The following is a 23286-nucleotide window of genomic DNA, read 5'->3' as shown; positions in this document are numbered from 1 at the left end:
TCTCAGTCCTCAGACCAGGCTGGATGCAGAGCCTGGGGAAGGGGACACAAAGACTCAGATGGCAGCACATCCGCGATATGGGTCTCCACCAACAGTTCCAGTCCTCTGGGTGAAGATATTGGCTTGGTGAGCTCCTGAGAGAACCTGGGTACTGTGTGACAACCTCTGGGGTGGCCTAGGTGCAGAGGAATGCTTCACTGGCACCTGGGGTGAAGGATAAGGGAGGTACACATGGCTGACTTCAGCCCTACCTGTGATGATGAATTCAGCTCTAACACACTCTATCACCAGACTGAGATCCTGGGAGCGGGAGAGGAACTGTGCTTATTCACACCTACCTCAGCAGGCCCATTACCTCTCTAGGACAGGCACCTGGAGTAGACATCCTAGGTGTGGGTGTTGCAAGAGTCTGGAAATCCCCTGATTGGAAAGGGCCACATTCCCTTCAGTCTCAGGCCCGTTTGCTCTTGCCTGGTGGGGTTTCCAGGGCAGCAGATGCTCCCAGCTTGGCAGGCAAGAGCCAGGGAGGGGTATGGCGGGAATTTCAGCTCAAGGGCTAGGCAAGTCCTGGAATAGGATTGGGGTGGGCTGGGGCCCATGGGCCTGTATATCCAACAAGGGTCAAAGGGTCTGGGTGCGTTGCTGCTCCTGGGTTCCCAGGGGAGCATTGACCCCTCTGGAAATAAGATGCCCTGTGGACTGTGCAGCTGTTACTGAAGGAGCTTCTCAGTTTCTGGGAGTCATAAGTGTTCAAAATGTGTGTGTCTAGTGTAGTTGCATGCATTCATCAATGTGTAGCTCTACCAAGGGTTAGGGTTAGAGTTAGTATTATGCTTAGAACAGCATTGATGTTGTGGTTCCAAATTGGATAGGGCTGGAATCATGGTGATGTTAAAGTAGGGTTTGGAATTGGGTTTGTGGTTCCTGTTGATAGAAATAGGTGTGTCTTAGATGAGGATTGTGTTAGGGTTGGAGTAGAGCACTGTTTGCATTTAGGATTTGGATTAAGAGTGAGGAGATCTTAACCTAAATCCTAAATGATCTTAATCCAAGGAGATAAATTTTGTGTTGGAGGTTGCTTTTAAGCTTTCTCTCTCTCCTTTTTTGTTTGTTTTGTTTTATTTTGTTTTGTTTTGTTGAGACAGGGTCTCACTTTGTCACCCAGGCTGGAGTGCAGTGGTGCAGTCTCAGTTCACAGCAACCTCTGCTTCCCAGACTCAAGCTAGTCTCCAGCCTCAGCCTCCTAAGTAGCTGGGACTTTTGATGTGGCTCACATCAAAAAGCCACCATGCCCAGCTATTTTATTTTATTTTATTTTATTTTTGTACATCTTTTGTAGAAAGGGGGTTTCACCATATTGCCCAGGCTGGTCTCGAATCTGGAGCTCAAAGCAATCTGCCCACCTCAGCCTTCCAAAGTACTGGGATTCCAGGCGCGAGTCACTGCACCCAGCCTGGTTGTAAGCTTTCAAGCTAGTCTGGAGAGGGACTTAGGCTTCTGCATAACGTGTGGTATTGATCTGATATAGATGACAAGTTGTTGGCTGTTTTCCAGGACCTCTACAGTTGAGGGGTACAGAGTGGCCCCTGCAACTATGATCCAACTAGGGGAGGGAGGCATTCAGCTCCTGGGGAGAGGGCAGATCAGTTTTCTATCTCAAATTTATTTGGCCATGTAAACATTTTTGGATCACACCCACCAGCATTTTCTGTCTGGGTACAGTTAATCCCAGAGTCTTACTTGAAAAACTATAGTTTAGAGTTTTCTTTGGGGATGGGGTTAGAGTTGGGTTTAGAGCTATGGTCAATAAGGTTGAGATTGTGGTTAACATGAAGTTTAGGCTAGAGCTACATATGAGATCATGTCTTCTGTAAGGGTTTTCTAACTGAAGAACCAGGACCTGGTTCTCCACGGTTTCCCGAGGATAACCTGGACTAAGTCTGTCTACCTGGTTTGTTCTTCCCTTGTGTTTGCTATGTCAAAGAGTCTGAGAGTCAGGACCCTTCAAGGATGGCACCAGCAGTAAATTGGGGGTCCTCGGGGTGATGGGTGTGTAGGTAAAGGATGAGGCTGCTGAAGAGGGCAGTGGACTCTCTTCCTGACCCTGACATTCTTTAAGAGCACACAGCCACATTGTTGAGACCAGGGGTATGCACGTGAATCCAAAACTATCCTATTAAAGGACAAGCAATGGGACAGAAATGACAAACCAGAGTTTAAAGGAGAGATGAGCCTGGTGTGAGGTAGCCTAGAGGATTTATGGAGGAGACGGGCTTTGCAGGATGGATTTGGACTGCATTTGTGCCTGTAGGTCTGTGAGATGGGTTCTGTGTGCAAACCTGTCTTTGTGTCTGCATGTGTGTTTGTGCCTGTGTCTGCTCGGGCATGTCTGACGCAGGGTGTTCATGAGTCCATGTGAGTTTGTCTTCCTTGACATGTTTGTCCTTACTCTGAACTAGTTTCTGAGTGGCACGGTTGACTTATGTCTTTTTCTGTATGTACCTGTGTGGTGAGATGTCTGTGTCCATGTGTCTTTGACTGTGTGTTTGTGATTCTTCCCTGGCCCCTTACTGTATCTTCCACCTCCCCTGACATACTCCAGCTGCTAGCACTATTTACCGCAAGGAGGGCTTCCCTTCCCGCCGTCTGAATTCCCATGGGTCAGTCTGCCTGCCCAGGGACCTGCCCCTGTGGCCTCTGTAGTAGGCCTGACCTTGGAAGTGACACATTCTGGAAATCCCCTAATATGCTACTTGCCTAGCCACTAGCTGAGTGTTTATAGTGGAGGAGAGGGACAAGGCAGGAAAGGGGGGCAGTTGGCAGCACCCACCCCTCCTTCTGGAAACCGATCTCACTGGCCCCTTCCCAGGCCCCCCTCTCCCTCCCCATGCTTTCCCAGGGTCCTGGCCTCACTGTCTTCGGGCATGAGAATGCACAGACCTCTGCAAGCCTGGTCAGCCCTGTGAGGCATCTGGTCTTTGTGTCCCCAAGCACTTTACATGCCTGCATTGTGCTTACCTCTCATATTCCCACCTGAACTCAAGAAAGTCCTTTCTTCTCTTCTGTCCCTGCAGTGGACACAGGGGCTATTCTGGCCCTTCCATCTGTGGCAGGCCTGGCCTAGACCATGGGCTCCAGAGGCCAGACAGAGCATTCAGCCCTGGTTGGCTAGTTAAGCAGCAGAGGCCCAGTCATTTCCCACATGGTACAGGAAGCAGTGTTTCTGTGGAGTCTATTCCTGTGTTCACCCTGTGTTCCTTGCCCTCCCTGCCTGGGCTGCAGTGAGCAGGTACAGAAGTGAAGCAGCCACGGTCCCTTCCCTCAACAACTCAGCGTTGAACAAAAGTGATGTGGTGGAGAAGGCACCCTCCTCCTGGTGGTAGGTTTCCTGAAATTCTCTCTAGCCATTTCTGAAGTGCCCTTCTGGAAAGCCCAAGAGAAGAGCTCTAGAAGGTCGGGGCCATTCACCATTCACCAAAGACCTCAAGCAAGCACTGATGTATTCCTAGCATGTACCCCCAAATCTGAAGTAGTAATTTTTTTTTTCTTTTTTGAGACAGAGTCTGCCTCCATGACCCAGGCTGGAGTGCAGTGGCATGATCTTGATCTCGGGGCACTGCAACCTCTGCCTCCTGGGTTCAAGTGATTTTCCTCCTTCAGCCTCCTGGGTAGCTGGGATTACAGGCGCACACTACCATGCCCAACTAATTTTTGTATTTTTAATAGAGATGGGGGTTTCACCACATTGGCCAGGTTGGTCTTGAACTTCTGACCTTGAGTGATCCACCCGCCTCGGCCTCCCAAAGTGCTGGGATTATAGGTGCGAGCCACTGCGCCTGGCCTGAAGTAGTAAATTATTGAGTTTGTACTCTACATGTGAATTTTGCTTCTTGCCTCTCTTCACCCTGGGGAAGATAGAAGGTGGGGTTGTGCTGGGGTTATGGGATGGGATGAGCAAAGCTTCATCCGCCATCAGCATCCTGCATGAATCATAGGCTCTGACCCTGACTTTGCTTAGCTCTCGACTTTGCTGAGAACTCAGAATCCTGAAGGTATCAGTTCCAGCTCATCTTTGCCCCCAGTTCTATGTCATGGGACTTCAGTTAGCAGCATGAGCCCATGCTGGCCTCAGGCAGGCGGGAGCCTGTAGGGAACCATGGGAGGGACCTGATCCACTCTAAACCAGGATGTGTGCATGCTAACCCCTGGCTTCCTACCTGATGCTGCTGTGACCCTCCTGAGTCCATTCCCTTCATTCTGGGCCTCCCTCTATTCTAGCTGTGTGGCTGCCTGCGCTTCTCCCACCAGGGAGGGAGGATGTGCCTGTCACAAGACCTCCTTTGATCTTTGGGGATGCTTTAGAAAAACACCTTTTGAATGTTGGTTCAGCAGGCTTGGACCTTGTGCTTCTCTGCCCTGGGGACCATGTATAGGCTAGGCCCCCATCCCTTAGGCACAGAATCAGCATTCAGAGCAGGGACACATCCATGCTTCTTTCTATCCTGGCTTTTCTGTATCCAAGCAGTGGACACATTGTGCTAAATGCTGGGGTCCTGTCAGAGGAAACAAGTCCTGCCATCACCTCCTCCTAGTGATGAGATGGTGAGTGATCCTGGGTTTCCTTAGGAACCAGGGGCATCCCACTGTCCCTCAAAACATGTCATAAAGAAGTCACAGAACTTCCTGCCCTTTTCCCAGCTCTTGGCTCCTCTGTGGTAGGTCAGAAGGGGAATGCAGAGGTGCCAGCTCCTGAGGGATAATAGCTATCCAAAATCTATGTCCCTTCCATCTTCTCAGGGCAGCTTCTTTGTCTTCCTGCTTCCCTGTCCTCTCCTCCCACCAATATAACCTCCCTGGTTCCTCACCTCACTGAGCACTAGGATGCCACCCCTGCCCTGTTTCTCCATCTCCAGCCTCATGCTCTTGCACAGGCTCCATGCATTTAGAGCTTTCTCTGTGATCTCTCCTGCTGGTGCAGTCTTCCAAGAGCACCTGCTGCACAGATATCAGCAGCAGCTTTGACCACTTTTTCACCCACCTATGTACTCACAACCAACTGCTTGGGAACTTGGGACCTAACAGAAACTTTCCATGGTAACTTCCAGAATCTTTCTCCACCTCCAGCTTTCCAGCTTTGGTTCTCCATATGGTTCCCCCTTCCCACAGACATGGTCCCTTCCCAGCTCCTCACTCATCCCTCTGGGTCTTTGCCCACACTCCCTTATATGTGGAGGAATCCTTTCTTCTAATCCGTGAAGTCCTCCCTCATTAACTCCACCTTCTCTCTACCACCAGTGAAGTTCTGTATTTTTAGCTAAAGTCAGCCTGTCAACTTGGGGACTTGGGGACTGAAGCCAGGACCCTCCCTGAGGAACATCCCATTCCTTCACTTCTGCACCACAACATTGTTCCAGCAGTTCTCCCCTTGAGCTCCCGTGTCGTTAATTTATCCATCTCAACTGGATGTTTTCCATTAACATCCACCATGCTACGTCTCCAGTCTTTTTGGAAAAGCCATTTTGGGTTCTAATGCCTCATATTTCTATATCTTTATTTGAACAGACCTCCTTGAGGAGTTTATATTACCCTTTCTGACACTAATTGCTGTCTTTCCATTTTCTCCCTCCTCCTCCCTCTCTCTCTCTTTTTGAGATGGAGTTTTGGTCTTGTCGCCCAGGCTGGAATGCAATGGCACAATCTGGGTTCACTGCAACCTCTGCCTCCTGGGTTGAAGTGATTCTCCTGCCTCAGCCTCCTGAGTAGCTGGGATTACAGGTGCACACCACCATGCCCAGATAATTTTTGTATTTTTAGTAGAGACAGAGTTTCACCATGTTGGCCAGGCTGATCTCGAACTCCTGACCTCAGGTGATCCACCTACCTCAGCCTCCCAAAGTGCCGGGATTACAGGTGTGAGCCACCGCGCCCAGCCATCCACTCTCTCTTGAATCCACTCCAGGCACACCTTCATCTCCATCATTCACCTGAGGCTGCTCCTCTTAAGGTCGTGAATGATCTCTGTGTGGCTAAATCTAACACTCCCCATCTTAGTTGGCTGACTGGCAACTTTTCATGCAGTTGATCTCTCCTTGAAAAACTTTCTTGTTTGGCTTCTAGTATTACACACTCATCTTGTTTTCCTTCCATCTGACTGGCTACTGCTTGTCAGTTTCCTCTGTTTACTAGTCCCTCCTTTACTTTCCAGTTTCTTAACATAGAAGAGTCTCAGGGCCCACTCGTTAGATGTCTCCATTTACACTTAGTTGTTTGGTGTGTTATCCAGTTGCATGGTTTTTTCTATCTCTCTCTCTGTGTATTATCTGAAGCCAGGACCTGCCCTGAGGACCATCAGGCTTCTGTGTTGAGGATAAACTGTTGGTCGAATGGACTCAGGATGAAATGGGGAGATTAGTTATGATGCTGCTGGAGTGATGGTAGCAGTAGAGAGGGTGAGAAGTGGGCATTTTCTCGATGCATGCTTGAAGGTAGAGATATAGGATTTACTGTGGGTTAGCAAAACAATCAAGGATAACACCATTGTTTTTGTCCTAAATAACTGGAAAGATGGAGCTACCATTCACTGAGGTGAGAAATATTGTGAATAGAGTGGGTTTGGTATGCATGATTGAGTGATGGTGAAGGGCAGAAAACCAGTTTGTTTATTTTTGTATCGTTTGAGATGAATATTGGACTTTCAAGTTTATAATTTGACTGGACAATTTGGGAGTAATAGACTGTCGACCCCATGGGATCATGAGCTCCACTGGGTCAAGGCCTGTGTCATGTTCATGGTTGTGTTTTGCATAGTTCTTGGCATGTAATAAGCCCTCAAATATTTAATTGTTGAAAACAAGATGCTTCTCAAAGTAATTTTTATTGTGGATTCCTCCTCACCAGCTGATTACTTCCTCTTGTGGCACTACCACACACCTCATAGCCCCATTACAATGATCAATGCTTTGTCTGTCTCCACAACCCTGACTTTGGATTCAACTAATATAAGGTCTTACTATGCATTCACTACTCTCCTAGGCCCTGGAATTATGGGACAGTGGAAAATATTCTGGTGGGATGGATGGTAAATGTTCAGAAATCAAGCATGACCTTTAGCTTCAGTGCACTCTAGATAAGGGCTTTTCTTCTTTGATGTGGAATGGTGACCCATCTGAAACGTAAGCTAAAGCTCCTTCCCTAGACAGGAAGGACTTTTTAGCCTCCCTCACACCTTCCCTTAATACAATACAGCGGAGACAAGAAGCGGACAGACAACGTATTGCTGAGAAATATAGAGTGTATTTCTGGTGGCACCCTGCCCCACCTGCACATTTATGGAAATGACAATACTGGTCCTCTGGAGGGCTGCAGCAGCTGGGGAGCCTATAAACTCTTTTTCATGGCTCTGCGTGTTCTCCTTGAGCAGACCAATGTTTCTATCTCAAATGAGGGTCAGGAGCTAGGGTGGGTACCCTGGTTTGGTGGCACAAGCCTCTCGAGGACAGTGACGAGGGCAGTGGCGGGGGTGGCCCGGGGCTGAGGCAGAGCCAGCTTGTCTGGAGTGTAGCCAGAGCTTATTGTCTAGAGACTGGGGACCATCCAAGAAGGCTGGGCCCACCAGCTTCTCAGAAGGACAAGATTGGGCCTTGGAGTACCCTGTTGGCTTCTCTGTCTTACTTCTTCCCACAGGGCTCTTGGCTGGAGCCAGGCTCTTTGCAACATTTTCTTTTCTGGTTTTGGCCACCTTCGCAGCAGCTGAGAACATGGAGTCCTCATGCCCTTTGCCTTTTGTCTTGGGGTTAATACGCTGCAGAAAAGATTTAATTTTATTTCTCAAGCTAGACTCTGGAAGGCTGGGCTTCTTTTGTGCATGGGCTGGCATCACCTGCCCATGTAAAACCTGGCCTTGCAAAGTTTGGCCCTGCAAGGGCTTACACTGAGTTGGTTGGCTCAGGAAAGGCTGACTCTGTGAAGCCCGGGGTACCACAGTCTGGGCATTCTCAGGAATTGTCGCTGATTCAAGCATGACATTTAGCTCGGTTTGATTGTCTTGTAGGTCATTGTCAGATTCTTTCTCCCCAGGGAATCGTGGAGGTAGCTGTGGGAGCTTAAGCTGAGGGTGATGCTGGGAGCTGTGTTGACAGGGATCAGTGAGATGAAAGCTACGGCTCCATCTCCAGAAGCCTCGGGGTGTCTGGTTTGGAAGCATCCGTGCTGGCCTCTGGTCTTCAGCAGGGCATCTTTCTTCTCTGGTTGAGGAGTGCCCAAACCCCTCATCCCCTTCTCTATGGTCCCTGGCTGCTTTGGTTTCCTCTGGGTCCTCTCTCTTTCCTGCTAGCATGGGGACATGGGCTGGGTCCTTGCTCTTGTCAGGGCTTTGGGGCTCAGGGCCCCAGGGTTCCTCCGTGCTGGGCTTGTTCACACTGGCCTCCACCCGAACACAAAGCATGTGGGTCTCTGTCATGTCCCCACTGGGTTGTGAGATCTTGGAGACCCAGTGGGCAGAACCATGGGGTACTGCTTTGGAACTAGATTGCTTTTGGTTCTGCTGCACTGCCTTCAAGTCATTGGCAAGCTGTTCCTTAAGGTGAACCCATTCTGGATTAGGGGCAGGAAGAGTGTCTGGTGGGATGGGCAGTTCTTGGAGCAATGCCTCCCCTTGGTGGTTTAGATTTTCAAGAGACTTCTGTGTGGATATATTCTCTGGTGCTGCAGCAGTTTGTTCCCTGGACTCCCTTGCCTTAATGGGAATTCCCCATTGTATCTCTAGGGCCTTTTTTCTCAGGTGGAAGTTTAGTTTGGTCAAGATATGTGTCTGGAGTGAGTGGGGGCTAGCAGGTTGTGTCTGGCTTTCTAGAGGCAGCGTCTCCGTTGTTCCTTTTACCGGTACTACAGACTGGAATTCTTTTGCAACGTCTGTACAAGTCTCATTGTTGCCTTGAGGGCACGGCCCAAGGCTTATACACTGTTCTTCAAATGAAACCATCTGAGTCAGAGGCTCTGCTGGGATTTCCACAGGCACAGGCACCATCTCTGTGATGACAGATTGGCTAGTGACTGCCGGGGCCAGGGCCCTGGAGAGCGCCACATAATACAGAGCAGGGAGACCTGACAGGAAGGCCAGATACTTGTGCCGTAAAGTTGTCTCCAGTTTCTCAATGGCTTCCACGGACAAGACTCGGAGCAGCTTAGGGTGTTGAGTGACAGTACCTGGTAAGAGCTGTTGCTGCTGATCAAGGGCCGTTGGCATCCAGGGCATAACTTTGTGATGTAGGTCTGGGTCACTTGCTGCCTGCAGTTCCAGGACCTGGCTTTCGGGAATGCAGGGTAAAGGAGCCACTGCCAGGACCCCAGGAATTCTGCAGTCCCTGGACCTATGTACACAGGCAGGGATCTTGCCCTGGTGGATCTGTCCACATTTGGAGTCCATGTGGTTCTGCAATATTGCCTTGGCCTGGGTTAACAAGTGTGGCATGGGGACGGACACTGGGGCCACAGTGGGTGACAGCACATCACAAGCCCCGTTGGCTTCTAGGGCTACAGGCTGGGGGATGCTCACATTGGCTAGGGCTGTGCTGCTGTAGGACACAGTCTGTTGGTTAGTGGAGGTAAGGAGCAAATGGATGGACTGCTGGATCTTCTGAGGCAGGCCCCAGCGATGGTGAATCAACTGTTTCTGGATGTGGAATTCCAGCAGCTTCCGGGCATGCTCCGGGAAGAAGAGTAGCTCCCTGGTGAGCACTGAGATGGACTTCCCTGGCTGGGAAGTTGTCATGGTCTCAGGAGACTGAGCTTTGGCACAGGGCTCATGCTGCATGAGGCACTGGGTGTGCTGAGACCTCTGGAGGGCAGCTGGCCAGCCCCACTGAAGCTGGAGTTGCCTCTGTAGCAGGTGCCACTCCAAGGCTTCACACTCAGCCAGAGTCAGAAATGGGACATTGATCTGAGCTTGTTGATGGTCAGATGGAGACACCCAATTTGGGGAAAGTGGGGAAGAGTGTGGGGCTGACTGGGGTGAAGTTTTAGGGAGCAGTTGGGGGAAGGAGAGCTTGTTGAAGAGAAAAGGATCCTTCATGGGGGGCTTGGGCACTTTTCCATTCTTGGGGAGGCCTTGAGATCCCATGAAAGTGGCAACCAGGGACTCACTGTGCAGAGAAGGGAGCCCACAGAATAGCTGGCTGTATTTCTGCTGGAGATCACTCCCTGAGTCATTATCTTGTCCCCCAGACAGTGAATGGGGGCTACTTAGAGCTTTAAGGGCTGGAGAGGGCAAGGCTGGAGCCATAGGGTTTGGGCTTTGCTGACAGTGGTGTCTTTGTTCTGGGTTCATAGTGGACCATTCAGAAACCCAGAAGGTCTGGATGGGCTGGCCAGCCACACATGAACACCAGGTCTGGAGGGAAATGGTCTCAAATCCACGAAGAGAGACCTGAGAAATATTATTCAGGTTGAAAGAAACTGGCTGGTCGTTTCCAGGTTGGTAATACAATGGTGGATTTGGCATTAGCTGCCTCAGGGACTCCTCCACTCGTCTGGGGAGCCCCCACCTCTGGAAATGCACCCATTTTTTAACATGTACCTCAAGAAGCCTCAGCACTTCAGGACTGAGAAATGGCAGGTGGGCAGGGAGGACCATATGCAAGGCCATTGGATGCGTCGGGTTCAGGGTTTCTGGGTTCGGAGACAGCAAGGAGTCCTGGGAATTCAAGTGATGCTGGCCTTGGTTTCCCTGGACAAGGCTGGGGTTGCTTTGCATCATCTCCTGGTTCAGTGGAGCCCTTGGCTCCTCAAATCTTAAAGAAGCCATCGTGTTTGGGCCTCGGAGCACATCTGGCACTTGAAATTCCTGCCCTAGCTGGAGGTGATCAGCCCAGTAATCTTGTATGCCATCTGCATACGTTGACTGGGCAGCTGACTGGGTTAAAGATTTTTGATCCGTTAATTGTGACAGTGTTGGAGTTACAGATGCCAGTGAAAGCTCTCTGGTGTGCCAGGAACGAAACTCCAGACACTCATCCAAAGACATACTAGACATAGACAGCATCTCTAGGCAAGAGGAGCCCTGCAATGGCCCTGATAAAGTCAGGGAGATCTGGTTGTTCTCACCCGCCAGCAATTGCTGAATCTCGAGAGCCACAGAATTGCAGATTTGGCAGCAGGGATCTGCACACAGGATTCGCCGCACACTTCCCTCCGGAGGAAGCCAGCCCTGGCTGGGAAGGGAAACAGCAAAATTAACAATGGAGTGACATCTGCCTTCTTGGAAGAGTGTGGGCTAGAGTTGGCACTCTCCTTTCCCAGTCCTGAAAATCCTGGGGCCTATACCATCTTCTTGTCTACCTCTCTACTTTCCTTTCTAAGAAAATGCCATTTGGCAAGCTGTGGTGGGCTGGGCTGATGGTCTGGAGCTTGTTGGGCAAGCCTTCAGACAACCCATGGGAGGGCATGGCCCTCAGAGAGGGCTGGGAGCTGGAGTCATTTCTCTGTTGACCTTGTTGAAAAGCTGAACTAGGAGAATGGAGCCAGGCGGTTAGCTGATGGGGCATCACCAGGAACATCACCAGTTAGAACCCAGACCAGTCTCATTTGAGGCTAAGAAATCCAAAGCCTGTATTCAGTACTTCCAAGCTGTGGGAAATGAGGTCCTTGTGGGACTTCTGCATTCTGGGGTATTTGGTACCCCTAATGTTATACCCAGCATCTCTCAGGAACCAGTCCTGTTCTCTGGAGCTCTTAAGGAGAGGATAAAATAATAGACTCCTGTCTAAGGAGTGTCCCAAGTACTGGCCTCACTAAAGACAGAACCAGAGGAGGTCATGTCAGCAGAGTCTAGCCAGTGTCAGGTATTTTCCCTTGAAAGGGTATAGCTTTATTCCCTTGAAAGAGTATAAAGAGAATAAGGCAAGGATGACTTCCTTTTTCAAAACCCATTCTCTTAGCTGGGTAACTTATCTCATGGCTGAGTGCACCTCATGTAATATGTTTTATGAATTATGCACTAGTAAAATCCTGAATTGTAGAACTGCTGTTACCCTAGCACAGAGCTGAACTGGGCAGCTCATCCCTCCTGAGACGTGATCCACACTCTTCCCTGGCAACCCTCTCAACCAGTGTCCCTGCTTCCACTGTGTATGTCTCCCTCCCAGTCATTATCCTTCTCCTTAGTCCTGCCCCAGGCCAAATCAAGAAATCATCATAGGCCAGGCTGGTTGTTGATGGAGTGCAAAGAGCAATAGATCACCTTTTAATGATGGAGAGCAGCTTCTGTGGCTTCTCAGCTTCTTCCTGGGAACGTCTCCTAACTGAGGAACGAGGAGACAGTGTTACATGGCATGGGATAATTTCATAGGCATCCTATAGGAAGCTGAATAGTAAGGCCTTTGACTCTCACCAAGAAAAGACTACAATCCTGAAAAGTCAGTACTCTAAGGCATGTCTGAGTACAGCATCACTATAACACAATGTCCCATATCTAATTTCATTTGATTTTTACAACCACAATGTGAATGAGGCAGGATTGTCAGTGTTTTGCTCATTTTGTGGATAAGAATGAGAGATGAAATGACTTCCACAGGGTCATAAAACTAGTAAGTTATACAATTAAGAACATCTGCTCTACTTTCTTAATTCTTCATTTCCAGGGCATTGAGGTACAGGATTTTGGAACATTCTCGAGTTATGATTTCCCACCCATGGAAGTTTCAGTCTGGGGAATTGGAGTCTTCAGTGGCAGAGCACCTGGCTCTTGGCTCCAGGGATCATAAAGGGACAGGATTGATGGGAAACACCCACAGTGGAAGGGAGTCAGAGGAGAGATTGGAACTTTACCTGTTGATGCTGCACCTCTAGCTCTTTGCCTGACTTTTTGGTGACACTTAAAAGACAAAAACATTAGAATGTGAAGCTGGGACACCATTTTCTTTCTCATGTCCAAAATGAGACAAAACTCACATACATTTTCCACTCCCTTTCAATATATCTATCTATTTTATATACTCTCCTGGATTTCCTTTGCCTATTCCACCTTTTTACCCCATTTTCCTTCTCTGCTTATTTCTGATTCACCTGGAGGCTTTTCCAATTTCTCTATCTCCCATCTGATTCCCAGAGAAGTACTGCTGGATGCTGAGGATGACACAGGAGGAAAAGCAGAATAGAAGAAAGGGTAAATGGTTCTAACAATAAAGAACTTCTGCTTATGAAGCCTGCCAACCAGAAAAATTCCCCGTATTCAGAGATCTTCCAAGATCCAGCAAAATAGACTCCATATTATCTAGTTCTCAACCCAAGCCAAATAGAGAGGTTCTTGGCTTTTCAATCAGAGTATGTTGCGGGAAGGGCCTGGTAAGGAATTATAGTCTCTGAGAAGAAAAGTATTACACAAAGGTAACTGAAAGTATGCTATAAAAATTGTGGGGTGGGGATTGTAAGGGGGGATGCTAAGAATTTATAAGCTTCTTATCTGAGGCTTAATTCAGTTGGGATCATAGCCCTACCCGGCAGCAGCTCCTTTTAGGTTCCGAACTCAATTCATGGTGGCTCCTTTTCACTTGCCAGATGATTAGAATAATGATGAAGATGGAGCCATAGGTGTATAAGGGATATCCAACATCCCACAGAACAAAAGTAGGACTCAACATGGTCTAAACCTCATTAGCATGAGATCAGCCATCCCTATATCTGGGCATTCAGAGTTCTGGTGCCTAATGACTCCCAGTGCTAGGCCTTGTCATGTCCACCTCACAGAGGATGGAACTAGGACTGCATCACAAAGCCCTCCTGTTTCATAAGGCACATGTAGTAGGGAAGCTCATGTGGTGATTCAGTCTGTAGATGAGGGTGTTTTGAGCCTAGCACCGAAGGTGCCACAAGCAGTGTCTATTTCCTAGTCCGTCTTCACTCTCCACTCCCTATACCAGCCTGATGGCTCAGCTCTCTCCTTCACAACTGTATGGTCACCTATCCTCAGAGAACTGAGTGCTTTGGCACAGGGGGTACCTTATGAGAAGGGGTGGTTAGGCCAGAGGAACCTCCACTAACTCTCCCACTTGTTTTGGAAATATACCTGAGAAAACACATGAATTTAGGGAGGGTGGAGTCTGGTTATGGCTTGGAAATGAAGATCTTTGATGTTTCAGGCAATGGGTGATTAGTAACAGAGGAGCAGGAGGGGGACCATGGCTGATGTGGTAGGGTAGTAGGGAGAGGCCAAAGTGGTCGTATGTATCTGGTCTGTGTGGTCTGAAGCTTGCAGATGACTGAATTGTAGAACTGCTGTTACCCTAGCACATTGGGAGAGATTGTAAATGCTATCTTCCATGGAGGCACGTTCATGCTGAGGGAGATGAACGCTGGCAGAGATGGGTTAGCGGCCACTTCTGACTGTGGGTCACAAGTGACTAGTTGCTGTTCACGGTTGGATGTATGCCGTTTGCCTGAGGAGGTCTTTTTCGTTGTTGTTTATTTTTCTCAAATCTGGATTTCATAAATTTTTAGGCAGGGCATGTGTTTTCCAATTCCGCTTCAGGGCCCATTACTTTCATAGCCAGACTATTGATTTACCTGCTTAGCTTTTGTAGATATTGTGATATGCCTCCAATACCTCAGTATTCCCAGTATTCCTGAATTTCCTTGAGCGAGTCTTGCTCTGGTAATGGTGGTCTCAGGCCAAGAAACCTTTGGTCTCGAAATCTCTGAAGAGGCTATTTGGTCCTTCCTCAGTATTCAGCCCACCCAGCAGATGTGGTAAGCACCCAATATGTGCTTAGCCCTAAGCTGGGGAGTGTTGAGAATACAAAGACATTTGAGCTTGGCTTTCTGCTCTCAAGATACTTAAAAATGTAGTTCAGGCCGGGCGCGGTGGCTCAAGCCTGTAATCCCAGCACTTTGGGAGGCCGAGGCGAGTGGATCACGAGGTCAGGAGATCGAGACTATCCTGGCTAACATGGTGAAACCCCGTCTCTACTAAAAATACAAAAAACTAGCCAGGCGTGGTGGCGGGCGCCTGTAGTCTCAGCTACTTGGGAGGCTGAGGCAGGAGAATGGCGTGAACCCGGGAGGCGGAGCTTGCAGTGAGCCGAGATCACGCCACTGCACTCCAGCCTGGGAGACACAGCGAGACTCGTCTCAAAAAAAAAAAAAAAAAAAAAAAAAAAAAAATGTAGTTCAAAGACAAGACTAATTCATACAAAGCAAGAGCCAACAATCAGTACAAGTAGACTTTTATACTCATTTATAAGGCTCGGGCCACAAACATTCCATTTCAGAAAAGAGAAATCATAGTGAGGATCATGGCCATCAGAGAGGGCTCCTGGGTAGTTGAAGTTAAGTTTAACATTGCAGGCTGTGGGTAAAAAGACTTTTCCTGGTGGGAGAAAAACTTAACCGCTCATGCTGAAACTAGGGAATGGGCCATAGAATTCATTTGGCAATAAGAAATGCAGTGTATCTCTAGCAGAACGCAGAAGGGTGGACTGGAGAGCAATTGTGGGAAAGATTGGAGGATCAGGGATAGAGGCCTCTTGATGGAGGGAGGGCCTTTGTATCTATTTTATTTCAATCCCTAAGACTTTTTTTTTTTTTTTTAAAGTAAGCATACTTATACATGGCACAAAATTTAAAAGGCAGAAGAGGTGTACAGCTGTGTCTTTCTCATCCTTATCTCCTCCTATTTTTCTTCATCATGTGTCTCTCTTTTAAAAAATGTTTTTATTTTTATGGGTACATAGTAAGTGTATATATTTATGGGGTACATGAGATATTTTGATACAGGCATACAATGCATAATAATCACATCAGAGTAAATAGGGTAGCCCTCACCTCAAGCATTTAACGTTTCTTGTGTTACAAACATTCCAATTACACTTATAGTTATTTGAAAATGTATAATAATTATTGTTGACTGTAACCACCCTGTTGTGCTATCAAATACTAGGTCCTATTTATTCTAACTTTTTTTGTGTACATTAACCATTTGCATACATTTTTGTATACATTAACCATTTGCCCTTCTCCCACCCAAACCCCCAAACCCCACCCCACTACCTTTCCCAGCCTCTGGTAACCATCATTCTATTCTCTATCTCCATGAGTTCAATTGTTTTAATTTTTAGCACCCACAAATGAATGAGAACATGCCAAATTATTTTGCCATGCCTGGCTTATTTCACTTAACATAATGTTCTTCAGTTCCATCCATGTTGTTGCAAATGACAGGATCTCAGTCTTTTTTTATGGCTGAATAGCACTGCATTGTGTATGTGTACCACATTTTCTTTATCCATTCATCTGTTGATGAACATTTAGTTTGCTTCCAAATCTTGGCTATTGTGTAAACATAGGAGTGCAGATATCTCTTCTACATACTGATTTCCTTTCTTTTGGTTATATGCCTAGCAGTGTATTGCTGGATCATATAGTAGTTGTATTTTTAGTTTTGTTTTTCTTTTTTTAAGACAGGTTTTTGCTTTGTTACCCAGGCTGGAGTGCAGTGGTGTGATCATGGCTCACTGGAGACTCAGCCTCCTGAACTCAAGCAATCCTCCTGCCTCAGCCTCCCAGGTAGCTGGGACCACAGAAATGCACCACCATAGTCAGCTAATTTTTGGATTTTTTTTTTTTGTAGAGATGAGGTCTCACTTTATTGCCTGGGTTGGTCTTGAACTCTTAGGCTCAGGTGATCCTCCCACCTCAGCTTCCTAAAGTGTTGGGATTACAGGCATGAGCCTATTTTTAGTTTTTTTTTGGGGGGGGGAACCTCCATACTGTTCTCCATAGTAGCTGTACTAATTTACATTCCCACCAACAGTGTACAAGGGTTCTCTTTTTTTCCACATCCTTGCCAGCATTCATTATTGCCTGTCTTTTGGATAAAAATCATTTTAACTAGGGTGAGATGATATCTCAGTGTAGTTTTGATTTGCATTTCTCTGATGATCACTGACGTTGAGCACCTTTTCATAGACCTGTTTGCAATTTGCATGTCTTCTGTTGAGAAATATCTTTTCAGATCTTTTGCCCATTTTTCAATAGGATTATTAGATTTTTTTTCCTAATGAGTTGTTTGAGCTCCTTATATGTTCTAGTTATTAATTCCTTGTCCAGATGAATAGTTTGTAAGTTCCAGATGAATAGTTTGTAAGTATATTTTCTCCCATTCTGGGGTTGTCTCTTCACTTTGTTGATTTCCTTTGCTGTGCAGAAGGTTTTTAACTTGACATGATCCCATTTGTCCATTTTTGCTGCTTTGGCTGTCTGTGCTTACGGGGTATTACTCCACAAAGAAATCTTTGCCCCCCAAACTAATTTCCTGGAGATTTTCCTCAATACTCATGTATCTTTCAGAATTAATTTAGCCTGGGAAGCATAAATAAATTGATATATTTTCTTCATAAATAGAAACATGCTAGATACTGTTTTCCCTTTTCCTGTTTTACTATTAATTATTATGAATATATCTCCTGTATATAATTTTCTTTAATGTTTGTACAGTCTTCTTTGGTAAAACTATAACATAACTTATTTTCAATCCTATATCCATGGATATTTCTTTAAAGTTTTTTTGTTCTACCAAATAACACTGACATGAACCTCATGTGTATAAGTTCTTGTACACTGGTGTGAGTATATAACTAGGAGAAATTCCTAAGAGTTGAATCAATGGGTCAAAGGGTGTGTATATTTTAAATGTTGATATTGCATAATTGCCTATCAATTGTATGAATTGGCAATCTCACCAAAACTCTGTAAGGGTGCCTGTCTTCCTATGCTTGTTGACTCAATATTATCAAATTTTTTATCTTTGTCGATATGAGAAGTGAAAAATTGTATTTTATATATTTATAAATTTGTTTGAAGCTACAATAATCACCTTTTTGTTTCTTTTCTGTGAAATATCTTTTCCTATTCTTAGCTCACAGATTATTGGGCAAAAATCACTTGTGGATGTATAAGTGTTTTTTAATATTAAGAAATTAACTATATATGTATCAGAAATACTTTTTCTCAGTTTGTCATTTGATATTTATGATGAATTTTTGCCACACATAAATTTTTGGATTTTATGTAGTTGAATTTATTAGTCTTTTATTTTATGGTTTCTGTGGGTCTTTTTTTTTTTTTTTTTTTTTTGAGTCAGAGTCTCACTCTGTTGCTACACTGGATTTCAGTGGTGCCATTATGGCTCATTGCAACCTTGATCTCTTGGGCTCAAGCGATCTTCCCATCTCAGCCTCTCTAGTAGCTGGGATCACAGGCACGTGCCACCATACCTGGCTAATTTTTATTTTGTAGAGATGGGGGTCTCCTGTGTTACCCAGGATAGTTCTTAGCCCCTAGTTTCAAGCTATCCTCCTGCCTCAGCCGTCCAAAGTGCTGCTATTACAGGCATGTACTACTGTGCCCGACCATGGCTTCTGTGTTTTAAGTCACACTAAGAAAGGTTTATCCCTTCCTGAAGTTATAAAAAAGTTCTAATTCTTCAGGTACTCATGGTTTCATTATTTTTGATAAATGAATGAAGTTAGAATCTGTGTTAGTTAAGAATTACATTGAAGTACATCTAACAGAGATTTAACTACAAAGCAGGGTTTCTCGGGCTTCTGGATTCCTGAGAAAGGAAAGTTGGAAGTAGCATTACTTTCACTCTTACAACAAAAGAAATCACACATACAAGAAGAAAAATCACAAGACACTCTGCAAATTCACAACTGTTCTTGAATTTGTCAGCAAGATGAAGTTCTAGGTCAACCCAATTAACCTTAATCTAAGGACAGACATCTTGACGGAGATGTGGCACATGTGCACTTGCTTATTTGGAGCCGACTCCCCCACTCCCCTCCCATCGAGCTTGTAAGAATCCAGATAAAAGTTTTAATGAATTGCTAAAGGCCAACTGTAGCCCAGCATGAGAATACAGAAATGCTGGGACATACAAGTACAGGGAGAATTCACACTCGCAGGGTCCTTTCCACGAACCTTGCTGTGTATTCACAAGAAAGACTGGGGTAGTGTGAGAGTCCTGAAAAAATATACTTTCTCTCTCTCTCTCTTTCTCTTTCTTTTCTTTTCTTTTCTTTTTTTTCTTTCTTTCTTTCTTTTTGAGATGGAGTCTCACTTGGTTGCCAGGGCTGAAGTGCAATGGTGTGATCTCAGCTCACTGCAACCTCCACCTCCTGGGTTCAAGCAATTCTCCTGCCTCAGCCTCCCAAGTAGCTGGGATTACAGGTGCCTGCCACCATGCCCAGCTAATTTTTTTGTATTTTTAGTAGAGATGGGATTTCACCACATTGGTCAGGCTGGTCTCGAACTCCTGACCTCGTGATTCACCCGCCTCGGCCTCCCAAAGTGCCAGAATTACAAGCATGAGCCACCACGCCCTGCCCAGATGTCCAGTTTTCAACAAAATATTAGTACAAGGCATATGAAGAAGCAAGAGAAAATCACCACACTATAAAGCGACAAAGCAGGCCAGGCGCCGTGGCTCACGCCTGAAATCCCAGCACCTTGGGAGGCCTTGGCCAGTGGATAATGAGGTCAGGAGTTCAAGACCAGCCTGACCAAGATGGTGAAACCCCGTCTCTACTAAAAATACAAAAATTAGCTGGGCGCAGTGGCAGATGCCTGTAATCCCAGCTACTCAGGAGACTGAGACAGGAGAATCCCTTGAACCCGGGGGCAGAGGTTGCAGTGAGCTGAGATTGTGCCACTGCAGTCCAGCCTGGGTGATGGAGTAAGAGACTCCCTCTCAAAAAAAAAAAAAAAAAAAAAAAAAGAGATAAAGCAATTAATATAACCAGACTTAGATATATGATACATATATTGGAATTATCAGAAAGAGAAACTTAAGGAACTATATTTAATATGTTAAAGGATCTGGTGGAAATGGTAGACAGCCTTCCTGATCAGATAGGTAATTTCATCAGAGAGATGGCAACTCTAAGAAAGAATAAAATGGAAATTGTGGAAGTAGGAAACATGGTTACATAGATAAAGGTTGCTTTTGTCAGGCTCACCAGTAGTAGTTTTTTCCTCCACAGTAGAGGAAAAATTAAGTGAACCTGAAGATAATTCCATAGAAATTATCCTACCTGAAACAGAAAGAAAAAAGTGAAAAAAGCAAAACAATACCAGAACAGAGCATTCAAGAGCTGTTGCACAATATTAAACAATCACACGTATATGCAATTGACATCCCAGGAGAAAAGAAAGATGATGGAACAGAAGAAATATTTGAAGAAGTAATGGCCAAGGGTTTTTCAAAAAAAAAAAGAAAAACAACTTTTTTTTGAGACAGGGTCTCATTCTCACCCAGACTGGAGTGCAATGGCACGATGATGGTTCACTGTAGCCTCGACCTCTCAGCCTCAAGAGACCCTCCCATCTTAGCATTCTGAGTAGCTGGGACTATAGGCATGCACCATCTCACCCAGTTAATTTTTTATTTTTTGTAGAGATAGAGGTTTCCCTATGTTGCCCAGGCTGGTCTTGAATTCCTGGGCTCAAGTGATCCTCCCACCTTGGCCTCCCAAAGTGTTGGGATTACAGTCATAAGCCACCATGCCTGTCTGAAATTTTCAAAATTAATGATAAATACCAAGCTGAAAATCCAAGAAGCTTAGAGAATACTAACCAGGATGAACATTGAAGAACAGACCTAGACATATGTTATTTGAACTGCTGAGAAAGGAAGACAAAGATGCTAAAGGTGGTGTGAGAAAAAAGGAAACATTGGCCGGGCGCGGTGGCTCAAGCCTGTAATCCCAGCACTTTGGGAGGCCGAGGCGGGTGGATCACGAGGTCAGGAGATCGAGACTATCCTGGCTAACATGGTGAAACCCCGTCTCTACTAAAAATACAAAAAACTAGCCGGGCGTGGTGGCGGGCGCCTGTTATTATTTTTTTTTTTTTTTTTTTTTACCCCCCCGCCTGTAGTCTCAGCTACTTGGGAGGCTGAGGCGGGAGAATGGCGTGAACCCGGGAGGCGGAGCTTGCAGTGAGCCGAGATCACGCCACTGCACTCCAGCCTGGGAGACACAGCGAGACTCCGTCTCAAAAAAAAAAAAAAAAAGAAAAGAAAAAAGGAAACATTATATAAAGAGTAACAAAGATAAGAATTACAGTAGACTTCTGATCAAATCTGTATAAGTTAGAAGACAGTGGAGTGGCCTCTTTAATGCACTGGAAGAAAAATGTGTCAGCATGGAATTCTGTACCACGCAAATGATATATTTCAAAAATGAGAGAGAAATAAATATGTTTTTCAGACCGCTAGGGTTTCTCTTCTTCATAAAACTCTTCTTCAAAAAGTTGGCTGCCAATCATTGATCCTAGCTAACTGAACCTGTATTTTTTTTTTTTTTTTTTTTTTTTTTTTTTTTTTTTTTTGAGACAGAGTCTCCTTCTGTTGCCCAGGCTGGAGTGCAGTGGCGCGATCTTGGCTCACTACAAGCTCCACCTCCTGGGTTCACGCCATTCTCCTGCCTCAGCCTCCAGAGTAGCTGGGACTACAGGCGCCCGCCACCACGCCCGGCTAATTTTGTTTTTGTGTTTTTAGTAGAGACGGGGTTTCATCTTGTTAGCCAGGATGGTCTCAATCTCCTGACCTCGTGATCTGTCCACCTCTGCCTCCCAAAGTGTTGGGATTACAGGCATGAGTTACCGTGCCCTGTATTTTAAAAATTAAGGTAAAATTTACATGTCATAAATTCACCATTTAACTATTTTAAAGTGTGTAATTCAGTAGGTTTTAGTACATTCACAACATTGTGCAATCATCACCACTAATTCTAGAACATTTTCATCACTCTCAAAGAGAAACCCTGTACCTATTAGGCATTCAACTACTATTCTACCCTCCCCATAGTCCCTAGCAACCATGATTCTGCTTTGTGTCTCTATGGAATTTCCTATTCTGAACATTTCATATAAATGGAATCATAGAATATGTGACCTTTTGCACCTGACTTCTTTCACTTAACACAACGTTTTTAAGGTTCACCCGTGTTATGGAACCTATTACTACTTTATTTCTTTTTATGGCTGAAGAATAATCAATTATATGGACATACCACATTTTGTTTCTCCATTCATCATTTGATTGACATTTGGGTTATTTCCAGTTTGTGGCTACTATGAATAATGCTGCTATGAACATTTGTATACAAGGTTTTGTTCCTGTTTTCAGTTCTCTTGGGTATATACATAGGAGTAGAATTGCTGGGTCATGTGGTAATTCTATGTTTAACTTTTTGAGGACCCATCAAACTGTTTTCAATAGTAACTGCACCATTTTACATTTTCACCAACAATGTATGATGAACCCTAATTTTTAGTTAGAGCTGCAGAACCCTGAGTACACTGCAATTCCCAGTTCCTCAGGATGAATTGTGATTTCTAAAAGCCAATTGAGGCATATTATATTTTCCAAAAATGGCCACGATATTTATAGTCCGACATGCTTTTACTGTAATTTGTCACTTCATCATCATGAGATGGTCTGTTTCCTCTCCTCTTGACACTGAACAGATCTTTGTGACTCATTTAACAAATAGAAGATAGTGTAAGCGTTGCTGTGTCATAAAAGGCAATATGACTTTTGTCTAGCTTTTTTTTTTCCCTCAGGACATGTGCCCTTGAATCCCTGAGTATCCATGCAGGAAGTCCAGAAGATTATGCAGAGAGACTACATAGAAATATAGTGAGATGTTCAAGGACCCCCAGTTGTTACAGCCTCAGCTATTTATCTTCTCAACCCAGGCATCAGATATGTGAATGAGTGAGTCTTCAGATGGTCCAGCACCAGCATATGACCACCACTGTGGCCAGATCCCAAACAAGACTGCCTAGCTGATCCCAGTCAGTCCCACAAACAATGAGAGATAATAATATCGTAATTGTTTTTTAAGCCACTCACTTGGGGGTGATTTATTAATCAACAATTGATATCAAAGCAATTGGTCCCCTTTGTCAGATTCCCAATTTTTAGACTTCTTTTTTTTCAATTGAGACAAAGTCTCACTCTGTTGCCCAGGCTGGAGTGCAGTGGCGTAATCTCAGCTCCCTGTAATCTCTGCCTCCCGAGTTGAAGCAATTCTCCTGCCTCAACCTCGCGAGTAGGCACATGCCACCACACTCGGTTAATTTTTTGTATTTTTAGTAGAGATGGGGTTTCACTGTGTTAGCCAGGATGGTCTTGATCTCCTGACCTCATGATCCGCCAGCTTCGGCCTCCCAAAGTGCTGGGATTACAGGCGTGAGCCACCACACCCTGCCTAGACTTCTTTACATCTAAGG

General features: G+C 45.6%; 4 protein-coding genes across 11 annotated transcripts in view; all 4 read right to left on the bottom strand.

Annotated features, from left to right (window-relative positions):
- LOC126937437 (uncharacterized) overlaps positions 1 to 23286 on the bottom strand; it is a 265633-nt gene that overhangs the window by 58661 nt on the left and 183686 nt on the right. The window contains exon 1 of one of the 3 annotated variants that reach the window (XM_050760870.1): positions 2871 to 2874. The exons of the other annotated variants lie outside the window; for them this stretch is intronic. The gene's annotated coding sequence lies outside the window, so the exon portion shown is untranslated. Of the gene's footprint in view, positions 1 to 2870; positions 2875 to 23286 lie in introns of those variants that run through there. 3 annotated transcript variants of the gene reach the window in all.
- Positions 1 to 23286, bottom strand: part of DCTN3 (dynactin subunit 3) — a 237471-nt gene that overhangs the window by 109622 nt on the left and 104563 nt on the right. Inside the window, exon 1 of one of the 3 annotated variants that reach the window (XM_050760840.1) lies at positions 20914 to 20923. The exons of the other annotated variants lie outside the window; for them this stretch is intronic. The gene's annotated coding sequence lies outside the window, so the exon portion shown is untranslated. Of the gene's footprint in view, positions 1 to 20913; positions 20924 to 23286 lie in introns of those variants that run through there. 3 annotated transcript variants of the gene reach the window in all.
- Positions 1 to 23286, bottom strand: part of SIGMAR1 (sigma non-opioid intracellular receptor 1) — a 168799-nt gene that overhangs the window by 88126 nt on the left and 57387 nt on the right. The window lies entirely within an intron of this gene.
- The window catches only part of LOC126937377 (protein FAM205A), a 104811-nt gene continuing 88380 nt past the window's right edge, over positions 6856 to 23286 (bottom strand). Inside the window, exons 1-5 of one of the 4 annotated variants that reach the window (XM_050760742.1) lie at positions 13491 to 13743; positions 12823 to 12868; positions 12236 to 12296; positions 10574 to 11207; positions 6856 to 9754 (exon numbers count right to left, since the gene is read on the bottom strand). In XM_050760742.1, coding sequence (XP_050616699.1) covers positions 7454 to 9754; positions 10574 to 11207; positions 12236 to 12296; positions 12823 to 12868; positions 13491 to 13634 — 3186 coding nt within the window. In that variant the 5' untranslated portion in view covers positions 13635 to 13743 and the 3' untranslated portion in view covers positions 6856 to 7453. Of the gene's footprint in view, positions 11208 to 12235; positions 12297 to 12822; positions 12869 to 13490; positions 13744 to 23286 lie in introns of those variants that run through there. The other 3 variants (XM_050760739.1, XM_050760740.1, XM_050760741.1) reach the window with 3 other exon arrangements.

The sequence above is a fragment of the Macaca thibetana genome, chromosome 15 (assembly GCF_024542745.1).
Source record: "Macaca thibetana thibetana isolate TM-01 chromosome 15, ASM2454274v1, whole genome shotgun sequence".
NCBI lineage: Eukaryota > Metazoa > Chordata > Mammalia > Primates > Cercopithecidae > Macaca > Macaca thibetana.
The sequence above is the reverse complement of the archived record's forward strand: the minus strand, read 5'-3'. Positions and strand labels throughout refer to the sequence as shown.